Raw genomic sequence first — 12219 nt, 5'->3', positions numbered from 1 at the left:
TGTATGAACCATCTGGATTTGCCATCTCCTCCTCCCCAACCTCTGAACTGGTAACTGCTGTCTCGTAAGATCCATTGTGTGTGGTTTTAGCCTGAACAACACTGTTTTATATAAAACAACACACCAGTATCTTCCCTTTTCGTGCATTCTCATTACTCGTCTTTAACGACTTGATGACATCACAGCATTCTGATTCAGCAATCACTGCCAAATGATTAGCACAAGGAACAGGACTTACCTGCTAAAATGTAATAGAAGTCACAGCTCGACAGGGACCAAGCGTGATTACATAAGACGTGACCTGGATGTTACAAAAATAGTATTGCCATTGACTGTTTTGCACCTGAACTGTAACCATGCTCGGCAAATACAGATTGCTAATTCTTCTAGTGCTCAGTATAATGAAAGAAATCGTGCCCATACCTTGTGGGCAGGATTTGTGTGCGAACGTGAATCGCAGTTGTAAACAATGATCTATTTTGGCCTGTGAGTCTTTGTTACCAGTGATCGTGGCCAAGCAAGCAAGAATTTAGTTTGCCATTCAGGTGCTGTTTGCAGACTGCAGTAATGTCAGTCTTTGGTACAGCACTCTGTGTTATGGAATATCCCAGTAATACTGTGTTCTGCAACGTTTTCTATTTCTTAGCTGTAATATGCAAGGTCTATCCCTTTCCTTCTCTGCTTTTCTAAGTCATAGGTAGTAGTTGCTTTTTATAAATTTATAGTAAAAACATCCAGGTGCAGATGATCATTATTAGACATTTGCTGTTCTAAAGGCACACACAGATCAGCTCTGCTGCCTTGGCAAACCTTTCAGTTGACATACGGTGTTTTAAAGCCATTAGTGCTCCAAGAAGTCACAAGTTTCTAAAAATTAACACCCTTGGAATAGATTTATTTACTTCCTTCTGAGGAAATAAAACTCAGACAATTTTTTTCAGAGCTGTTTTAAAATAAACATCTGAAATACCTTTCTGCCTAGAAAGCTGCTGGGTCCAATAGCTTTTGTCACAAAATCATCAGTGCTTTTAAATTTTACGGATATGGTTAAATGTGTTCAATTCTGAATCTCCAAAGTAATAAGTTGGGAAGTATTAAATAAGTCATAGGCGCTTAGGTAAAGCTTACTCCACCACGCTGAGAAGCGCTCACGTGTCTCCGCGCTGTTTGCAGGTCGTGCAGCGCCTGAGCTGCATGGCTCTGAAGAACAAGATCTTCCTTGTGGCCAACCTGGGCACCAAGCAGCCGTGCGGGCGCGCCGAGCCGCGGTGCCCGCCGGACGGGCGGTACCAGTTCAACACCAACGTGGCGTTCGCCGCCGACGGGGCGCTGCTGGCCACCTACCGCAAACACAACCTGTACTTCGAGGAGGCTTTTGACACCCCTCCCGAGCCAGACTATGCCTTCTTTGACACCCCTTTCGCTGGCAAGGTTGGCATGTTCACGTGCTTTGATATACTCTTCTTTGAGCCTGCGGTGAACCTCATCAGACAATACAATTTAAAGCAGATTGTTTATCCAACTGCCTGGATGAACCAGCTCCCGCTTCTGTCTGCCGTAGAGTTTCAGCAAGCTTTTGCAACAGCTTTCAATGTCAATATTTTAGCAGCCAACATCCACCACCCTACCCTGGGCATGACAGGGAGTGGCATATACACTCCAGTCAAATCATTCATCTACCACAACATGGAAAGTTATGGTGGCAAGCTCATAGTAGCAGAAATTCCTGTGATTACTGCAGATTATAAAACCAATTTAGAGAGTAATGAAAGATTTAGAGAGAACTTACATGACTCATGCCGGACTTTTACAAGCACCTCACTGGATGATGAAGTTTGCTTTAAGGAGCAAGAGGAGTCTCCTGGCAGAGTATCTGAAAAAGGAAAGGAACAGTCACCTCCCTCCTTTTATGCAGAAATGATGTATGACAACTTCACTTTTGTTCCTGTATGGGGGGAAAAAGGAGAGCTCCAGGTTTGTGCCAATACTCTTTGTTGTTACTTAAGCTATCGGAGAGCTGTTTTAACTGATGAGCTGTATGCCTTGGGAGTTTTTGATGGGCTCCATACAGTGCATGGCACATACTACGTGCAGGCCTGTGCCTTGGTGAAGTGTGGTGGTCTCAGCTTTAGCACTTGTGGACAGGAGGTCACAGATGCCACTGCTCTGATAGATTTCCAGCTATGGGGAAATATGAGCACCCCTTACATCTTTCCTTTGCTGCTGACATCTGGTATTACCTTGGACTTTGCTGATCACATGGGCTGGAAAAACAACCACTATTTCCTCAGCAAAAATAGAACATCTTTTGGCCTTCTGACAGCTGCTCTCTATGGACGATGGTATGAGAAGGACTAGCACGGATATTTGACTGAGTTAGAAAACAACTGCCTGTATGTTCAGAGTATGTATCTTAACAGAGATTGTTGAATTTCCTAGAGGTTCAGGTGTGTTTGTGCCGTGACTGCCTGATTAGGTCCCACTTTTGAAATAATGGCTGTAAGTACAGTCTGTACCTTGGTAGTTTATGTCCTACCAGGAGTGAAAAAACTGCAAAGGTAAAGGCTTGCTGTGATCTGGTGAGATGTTTTATACCAGAAAATAATACTTCCCATTTCAACTAAATTTGTTCCTTATAACTTAATCCTTTGGATTTTGGGGGTCCTGGCTGGGAGCATAGAAGAGAATTGAATGGAAAACTATTGCAAGGTTAAAAAAACAAAGGGAAGGAGGACACAAATATTATGCATAACCTGCACAAAACCATGTATGTATAATACATACAGCTTTTATGTGCTGAGGTTCTCATTTCTGATTAGGGTGTCATGATTGTTTTTTTTCTTAGAGTCAGAAACTCCCATTACCACTGACTGGCCACTCGGGTATCTGTAATCCTGTTAGAGATTTAAGTGAATGTTACAGTTGTAAACATCTACAGAATAGCTAATCTGGGAAACAGGATTTCAATGACTGTGAAAACCTACACTGCTGCAAGACACAATTCACAAGAAATAATGTTTGAGGAAAGCATCAGCATTGAGTGTCAGTGGCCATGTTATGTACCCTTTGAGTACTTTAACTTTCCCTGTTTAAAAGAGAAGTCATTTTTAGACTGTTTTGACTTTAAGACATCTTACATGCTGTTCATGGATTTATTCAAGAGGAGTTATGAAAAGCACATAATAAGTGTGAGACAGCAAGGATTTTGCATCAATGCTTCATGTGCCAGATGGCAGGTTTGTGCTGCTGACTGAAACACACCATTTTTTTCCAGAGCAATAACTAGATTAAGTGCTATAGCTGTTCTACTGCAGTGAAGAAGCTGGGAAGAGACTATTCAAAGGTTGTTAATTTGGGGTTAAATTCAGACAAGTTAATATATTCTCAAGCATTATAATTTTATGGGGTCTTATTGGCTGTTATGATTTCATCTGGGTAATGGCTGTTGAGTAATGGAATAAACACAAGTGTTCCTTTGGTGAGTCCTTGTGTTCCAGCTGCTCTGCTAGTCAGGCTGAAAGGAGCAGAGCACAGGAGACAGGAAAGCTGGGAGTGTCACTTTGTTTTTGGTCTGAATTGGTTCAAACTCAACCCACTGCAGCTGCAAGGATGAGTCCTGAGAGGCACCCAATCAGCTCCTGCTTTGAATGAACTCATTTTCTGGTTTCAGAAAGCAAAACAACCAGAAAGCTGCTGAATTTCTACCTTAAGGTTTCTTAGATATTTATACAGAGTTAGTGTATAATTATGGAGGATCTTAGGCTCTCTCAAACCTTCCTTCTCCAGTCTCAGTCTCACAGTATCCCTATGAGTCAGGCTCTTGTCAAACACCACTCTGATAGAGCAGCACACCCTGTTTGTTTATCCTGCAGCATCTACTGGACAGAAATATGGAGAGGAGAATGTGTGTATCTCATTAGGCATAAACCTGCTGCTATAAAAGCAGGCCATTCCACCACAGGGTTATTGAAGATCATTCTTTGGCACCCATACCATGTTCTTGCTGAATGCTGCATGATTCCAGGACTTACAGGGTAGAACAGAAAAGCATTTGCTTGTTGATGCTTCTGCTTCTAGTACCACATAACCAAGTCTGAAAGAATGGAACAATGAACAACTGGAGATTTCAGCTCTCAGGACCCTTCACTTTGGAGGCTGAAAAACATGCAGCTTCATGCACTAAAATACTCTGTGGGATTTAGTTACAGAGCAGACCATTATCACAGTAAGTAGGCTAAACAAATAAATAGCGTTGCACATATTTGCTATGCTTAGGAAAGAAGAGATATTTATCTGTGAAATACTTGCCAAGTGTGTCCCAGAGAGCTATTCTAACTCTGAGTATGTTAAAATTGTTAGACAAGACCTTCTAGCCCTACTGGAGTTTGCATGAGGCACGTTCCTGTCTCCTTCCTGAGAAGAGCAGGCATTAAGTATCAGAGAGTGTTCTCATACCTTGTTATCTTCACCCAAAACAGCTGCCTCCAGCAGAGGGACACTGGGAAAGGTCAAAGAGGCAGTACTGGACACAATGGATTGCCAGGAATATCTACTGCCACCTCCCACCCTGATCTCTGAGCAGGAGCAGATGTGTGTGTCTGACCCGGGGTGGGCACAGTAACCCACACCGCCACCACACACCGGGGGCTTCTGGAGGTGCGTGCTGGAGCAGCAATGCCAGCAGTGCTCTGTGCCCAAACAAGCCTGCAGTCTTGGGAGTGGAGCTACTGACCACACGCTGAGGAAGTGTGGGAAGCCTTCAGCGAGGCTGATGTTCACTAGTAACACACTGTCATGCAGCCCATCATCTAATGCATATGAACAGTCTTACTGAAGCTTCCCGAGCCATTCCTGTCTGAGAGCGCAACAAAACCAAACCAGGACACAAGGATTTTTGTCATTGAGGAACAGAGCTGAAATCTAGAGCAGCTTTAAATCAGTCTGTGGACCAAAGTGAAACCAGGATTTGGGACACAGTACTGACACTAAAGAAACTTCCTCTCTGAGACAGGAGGAGATGATGCCTTTAAAGGACACTGCTCCTGGAAAGGATAACAACCATAGGAACTATCTGCCCAGGTAGGAGTAACAGCACATGAGTCAGAAGGGTTGGAAGGTTCCTCACAAGGGATCTGCAGCTTCAGAATTCAGAGTGATTCTCCCAGCTGGATGTTGGGATACTCTCCTTCCTATGAGAGAATCACCAGAAAGCACATCAAAGGAACAGCTGGAAACCAGAGCCTTGGAGTTGAGCTGTCAAGAGGCATGGGAAGAGGCTGAGGTGACACAATCTGCAGATCAGAGACCTTCACAATGCCCAACTGGGCATAAGCTCCTTTAGGCAGATCTCAGCTGGTGAAATGAAAACACCAAATATTCATAGGCTGAGCTGAATTGTCATTCCATCAAGTTTTTGAAAGTCACCAACAATGAAAATACTTGAGTTCTCCTTTTTCCCTGCCCTGGGAGAGCAGGTGTGGGCAACACAGGTCAAAAATCAGAGATAATAGTAGGACTCACAGCAAATGAAACAAACTCATGGTAGAAGAGATTAGAAAGGTTGGATTCATTAAGGCTTAAATAGATTAGGAAGATTTTTAGAAAATTGTGCAGACAGTTTGTCTGCATAATGCCAAACACAGCTTGGCAAGGGACAGAAAATACATGACAGGATACATGAATCACTAGATTTTGCTTTAAAACTATTTAAGCTATCTATTCTTTTAATACAGAACACCTGACTTATGTCAGATCCCAGGTATAAAGAAAACTTGCAAGTCTGTCCTTTGACAAGGCTTCAAAGCAGGTTTTGTTTTGTTGTAAACATGAATAGCAAGAGTTCTTGCTGCATCTATTGCAAATTTAACTAAAAAAGAAAGATTGTAAGGTGTTTTTTTTCCTCTTAAATATTTAGTGACACCATCAACATGAAAGGATATTTAGGTTCTCTATTATTCAACCATAATTACAGTTACATGGGGGAAAACTGCAAGATCTCTTTCCCAACCTCAGCTTGAAAATTGCCAAAATATAGCATAGAATGGAGCGAGCTATATTTATGCTAATATAAAATAACACACAGCACACCAGGGAAGCATGGGTAATTTAAATACTGCTTTATTTGAAGACAAATAGTGTGCTAAAGAGACTGGTATACCAGGTTGGAAAGAGCTGCGAGAAATCTTCAAGTCCTGTAAGCAGGTAACGTCATCTTTCCTTGTCAGGAAAGTTCAGTCCTGAGATGAGCTGTAGAATTTAAAAATTTTAGTCACATTTACAACTAATCTTCCCCGGGGAAAGGAGACCAAAACAGTCTTGTGATCTTGCTGGGCTCTAGATGCCTGAACAACTGAACAAAATGCTCTTCAAAAGCTGCCATCTCAGGTGATTTTTCTCTCAGTAGGTTTGAGAGTGAAAACAGATCAAGCTGGGGGCCTGGGTGACCTTCACCATTCCTTCTTCTTCTTCACACCTCCTTCACGATTCCTTCTTCTTCTTCACACCTCCTTCTTCACCAGGAGAAGGAAGGCATTTCCTTCTCCTCTTAAGCAGTAAAATGAAGGAATTCTGTGATAAGGCTTACAGATTCTCGTAACTACAATAGCAGGATAGTTTCTTAAGAATAGCCAGTTGTTTCATCATTAAAATTAATACACAGTGATACCTTTGCACTTAACATTTGAAAACATACAGGTATTAGTGAGAGGACTCCAGGAAAAGCAAAAAGCCAATGCTATCAGCTAACAAAGAGACCTGTGCCATGTCTCTTCTCATTTCATGGAATATGATGGGAAAGAGCCCACTAAGGTCATTGAAGCTCAGCTCCTGGCCCTGCACATGGTCCAAGGACCCCCAAGGACCACACCACATTCCCAAGGGCATTTACCACTTCAGGTTACAGTCTGTAACATTTGAAGCCCCACGTTTTATAAATTTTCATCTTGTCCAATTCAGTCACTACACATTCAGCTACACATTTATATACCAACAACGTTTTCCATCCCAATCAGAATTCTGTTCCAACTGTCCTGCCAGCTTCTGTAGCATATTAAAGAGGATTATAAGGAAATAATCACAGATCACTGAGATTACTGCAAGAGGCAATAACTATTGATCTTGGATTTAAGGTTTTGTATAAATTGGCTTGACCAGCTTTAAATACCTACCTTTTTGTGATATTACTATCAATTTTACCAAGTTTGAATTCAGACCTGTGGAAGTTGTGTTAGACGTTTAAACTACTTATTAAGAGATTTAAAAAGGCCCTTCTCTCCAAAGTCTAGTTAGTCTGACTCCAACAGCACTGGATTATCAGAAATTACTGTCAGTGGGAATCAGTGCTTTTTAACCAAAAGTGTGATGGCATTTCTTTTGTGGATACATACCTCAGCAGAGGCCCAGTGCAAAGCTGTGGGAGCTGAGGAAGATGCTCCTGCTGCTCCTGCAGCTGTACCAGGGAAACCCATGGGGCTCCCTCGCCTGCCCTGTGGTACATGGAGTCAAAGAGCACGACCTCCAGTCCTGCAGAACTGCTATTTCCATAAACATTTACCCTATTTATTTAGGTTTCATTTTTTAAGGTGCAAACTTCACTGATCCCAACATGGAATGGAGTAGTGTGGGCTCCCAGCAGACATCTAGCACTGTTAAAAATGTTCCCTGCTTGTGACAAACTTCTCACAAGTAATGCTAGCCAGTTCTTTGGGCAGTATTCACTGACACTTCCCATCTTTCCACACCCTGATCCTCTCACCCAGTTATTGCAGGATCAACAACAGAAAGGTCACCACACTTTTTTTGGAAAAGAGAACCTGAGTTACCCAAACACTTGTGTTACCCCCAACCAACTGCATTTAATAAACATTCTCTGGGTTTTTTTTTAATAGTAGATATCAATAGAGCATGCTGTTCTGGGTTACTACAGTAGTTGTTGTGTTTAAATGAGTACAATCTGGGCAAGACAAGAAGGCTAATTCCTCTCAAACCCAGAGTTAATTGGGTTGGAGAATCTGCAAACATTAACTCATGCTCCTTTTTAGTCACCTTCCCTACAGTTTAGGTAACAGCTTCGGGATCTTTCCTGCTCCTTTTAACATCTACACAGATGCAAAACTTTTAAGTATTAATTTTTACAAATTGACCTATTTTTTTAGCCAAACACTTGTTAATTCTTTAGCCTGGTAGCCAAAATCAGAACATAGACAAGTCAGAATTTTAAACAAAATAAATCACCAGAAAAAAAACCCCAAACAATTGCAACCAATCTATGTTTTAAAAGTGCCTAGAATAAAAGCTCTGACTCTTCCACATATATTTATACAACTATTTTGGAGACATCTAAGCATGGGAAGGCAATAAAACCTTACAGGAGGAAATCGGACACAGAGGTTTTATACGGAGGCACACAAAAAGTCTCCTGAATTGCGGTAGGGTAACTCTTAGGGGGAGACAGACAAATTCTTCATCTACTCAGCATCCAGCATTTATCTTGCAACACAATACTCTAAAAGTAACAGCTCAGCCTATGAGGTTAATACTGACTTGGCATTTTCTCCTGCAGAACATTTATCCTGAGAATGGAAAATCCATAAAACATCCCAGAAGTCAGAGTACACAGAAAGCTGAGCAGAGCCAGCTGTCCTCATTCCTTAAGTCCATTTGATTCCCCGCCTCCCCAGGAAAAAAGTTTCTTTTATTCTAATATATTGCTTCAGTAGTCTAGCCAAGGCTCACTGCTCTCCCTCGGTGAAAATCCAAGAGACTGTCTGGATAAAGGCTGTAAGAATAGCTGTGCAATATTCATCTGTAGAAAATCAGGAGGATTTCTTTTAGAAAAATGGAGGTTCCAAAACAATTTTCTGGAAATGAACAGACCTCCAACTGAGGTATGAACATTTTTTTTTAAACCCCTACCAGACTCCATCATCATTATTTGCTTTTCAGAAACAAGGAACCTGCTGTTCCCTGACCTCTCATTAAGGAAGTGGTCTCTCAGCACAGTAGCATGGTCTTTAAAAAAAAAATCACGTTCCATTTTTGGAATTAGACCATATAATAATAATAATAATCTTAATTATCACTTACAAGGCACAATTACTGTCTTTCCCATACTGCCAGGTAGTAATAGAGTTTTGGGGTTTTTTTTTAACAAATACATTCAAATTGCAAGGTACAGGCTCACTGAATAAACTGCAATGATGAGATATACAAATCATGTAGCTATGAATTCCTAAGTGGATTTAAGAATTCATAATTAGAAAAGACAGATATTTAGCTCAAAGAAGCTCACAAAACCTAGGCTAAAGTAATGCAATTTAATGCAGTGAGAAATTTTTCCTCAAGAGGTGAGTAGCAATGAAATGAAAGGCACAATTTCTAATTGACATAAGGAAACAAACATGTTCAACAGCACTGTTTTCTGCATGTCCCGTATTCCATATCCAAATCTTTGGCTTTTCAACAAACCAATGCCATCTGAGCTTTTCCTCCTCTGGCACCCAGGCACACAATAGTCATGACCAGCTCAGCCTGTACTGCTCTGCAGTTTTTCCAGCAGGACAGAAATGTCCCCTGCTATAGTTTGTGCCCTATGGCTGCAGACACCACACAGAGATAACAGGTCATCTCCAAGTCAGACAGAGGTCAGCAGAGATAATAAAGGCCTATTAATATCATCCTTTCACAGTGCTTTTGAATGAACATCAGACAGTTTCACCAACAGAAGCATGCAGCTGTTACCTTTTAAATAACAGACACACCACTTGGTGCTCTCATCAGGTTTCCCACAAGCATTTGAGGAAAACGGGGCTCCACGTTGCTTCAGCCTTTGAATTTGAATTGTTACTGTGAATACACACGTGGCACACGTGGATCCTGTGAGTGCTGCCCGTGGCACAAACATCACTGCCACAGAGCCACACACCTGAGATTCAGAGGAAAGAGAGCACAGAGATCACAGCCTCCCTGAAGGCCTCTAACTCTGCTCACAGATAAACAATGAACACAGGCACAAACGGTTAAGAAAGCAGTATTTATAAGGAAGCCTAAAGGAATAATGAAGTGCTGTAATATTTAAAATTACTTTAAGTAGCTCACCCTCACTTTAGAATTAAAATACTGACAAAGCCTTCTAGAAGGTTTTATAAACTCCAACAGTTCGACAAGAGACTTTGTCATTAATTCTTAGTACATACAAATAAATTATTCATTACTAGAACTCATATTTGGGTTTTATTATACTCTGTAAAATATACAGGAATCTTGAAGTACTGAAAGAGTGCAGGTAAATACAGTATTCAAGCAGTCACTATTTCTATGTACATGCTCATTAATTCTTCAAAAACCCCACAAAATTATCAAATTGATCAAAATATTGTCCCATGTTTCCACACTATGTTCAGAAAAGCAGCTGTTAATTTACAGTATCAAAGATTTCCAGTTTCACAATACAAAAAAAGGATAAAAATGAAATTGGAATCAGTTTGTAGTAATTTATTTGTACTTTGCCAGGACACGCAAGGATTCCTTGCATGTACAGAAACAAACTCACTTGAAAAGTAACAGTTATAGTTAAAGCAGAGCCAAATGAAGTAAAATTCATATTTAACAGACAAAACTTCAGCTTATTTGTGTCAGTTTTTCATTCTTCAGGCAATTAAAGAAAACACAGTAGTCTGTTATAAATTAAAAAAAAATATTTGGGCAAGTCTGAACTACATTACAGGGACCTGTTTCTGCTGTTTATTTTCTAAATGGAGCACAACAAAGATACACAGCTCTTCCCACAGACCAGACACTGTACTTTTTTCTCTAATAGGGAAATATACTTTTAAATTCACCTCCCCTCTTCCCTCCCCCCTCTGTAAATCTGGGATTTAAAAAAAAAAGGTGACAGATATACAATTTTAATCTTACATACAAATTTATGATGTAAGGAAGTAGATAAATTACTGAAAAGAACTCCCAGTCACAACAGGGTTATCAAGACATCTCAATTCAGTTTTTTATGCAGCTTCATAGTTTCCAAGTTACTCGTGTATTTTTTAAATTAAGAAAAAATTCCATCCAAAACTCAAAAGTTAAAAAAAAAAATCTGTAACTGTGCAACAATTACTTCTTCCCTCCCACATCTCCCACCCCTTCCTTCCCTATGTACATTTTTAACCCTGACTTCACCTTGTTAGCTGGTTAAATTTTAGTACTATAAAAGTATGACAGATCATTTTCATTTTACCTAAAAGCAAAAGAAAATAAAACTTAAAAGCACATTTGCTTTCTTTCATGGTACATTTAATAGTGTCGGAAGGCTTCCAGATGATTAAAAAAAAATAAAATTCAACATTTAAACCCAAATCTAAGCTTCTTTTCCAGAAGTAATTAAGGTTTGGTTGAAATAACTTCTCAAATAACCTATTCCAGTTTTCACAAAAATGTATTTAATTAAAAAAATCTTTTAAGTTATTTGGTCCTTTGGCAATTTGCAGCACAAACAATGCCTACTGTACCAAACTCATTTATTGCCTTCAAAATGGTTTTAGTTTTATTGAGAGCATTTGAATCTAGCATCCTTTGTCTCGTACAATAGTGTTGTTCATGTACACCAAGTTGGGTGCCCAGTCTGCAGGAATTACTCCTGGCACCAGAAACAGAATGGTTGAATACAGTTAAATAAAACAGTTTTGACATTCTTTATTTTTTTTTTTTTTTTTGCCGTGGATTCCAAGTACTTATTCAAGAATTTATGCTTCTTCTGCAAAATATGCTCTTAAAAATCTTCCTAGAGTCTCACAGATTTTTTTTTATATGCGACCACAATAAAAAACATCTTCTCAAAGGTGTGTCCTCCTTCTGAATTTGAACAGCAACAGCTTTCTGAGAGCACAAGTCTGACCTTCCAGCACGAGGGTTCACTCAGCCCTACAAAAAGTATCTTCTAATAGGTCTCAGAGTCTGAGTCACTGAGCTCGTCTTCTTCTGTGTAGGGGTAGCCACCTTCCCTGCCAATGTTGTTGAAAGTACAGTAGGAGCTGTGGTCACTCCTCATGATAGGCAAGGAATCGAAGGTGACAGTTTTTGAGGTGTTGGTGTAATGATTAATGGCATTGAAGGTGAGCGAGGGCAATGTGCTGCTCGATGACACAGGCATCATGGTGGCCAGGATGAGCGCAAGGCAATCGGCCACGTCCTTGTTGGGCGCGCAGGCCAAAGCCGGCGTGTAAC

The 12219-nt window shown here is 40.5% G+C and overlaps 2 protein-coding genes across 14 annotated transcripts in view; one reads left to right on the top strand and one right to left on the bottom strand.

The window, feature by feature from the left end:
• Positions 1–11771, top strand: part of BTD (biotinidase) — a 19416-nt gene extending 7645 nt beyond the window's left edge. For all 11 annotated transcript variants that reach the window (XM_063409577.1, XM_063409515.1, XM_063409497.1 and 8 more), the window contains one exon: positions 1174–11771. In XM_063409577.1, the coding sequence (XP_063265647.1) occupies positions 1174–2358 (1185 nt within the window). In that variant the 3' untranslated portion in view covers positions 2359–11771. The remainder of the gene's footprint in view (positions 1–1173) is intronic.
• ANKRD28 (ankyrin repeat domain 28) overlaps positions 10477–12219 on the bottom strand; it is a 118478-nt gene continuing 116735 nt past the window's right edge. For all 3 annotated transcript variants that reach the window (XM_063409443.1, XM_063409433.1, XM_063409452.1), the window contains one exon: positions 10477–12219. In XM_063409443.1, coding sequence (XP_063265513.1) covers positions 11933–12219 — 287 coding nt within the window. In that variant the 3' untranslated portion in view covers positions 10477–11932.

Source organism: Prinia subflava, chromosome 1, assembly GCF_021018805.1.
Source record: "Prinia subflava isolate CZ2003 ecotype Zambia chromosome 1, Cam_Psub_1.2, whole genome shotgun sequence".
NCBI classification, from domain to species: domain Eukaryota; kingdom Metazoa; phylum Chordata; class Aves; order Passeriformes; family Cisticolidae; genus Prinia; species Prinia subflava.
This window is presented reverse-complemented; position numbering and strand designations above follow the sequence as displayed.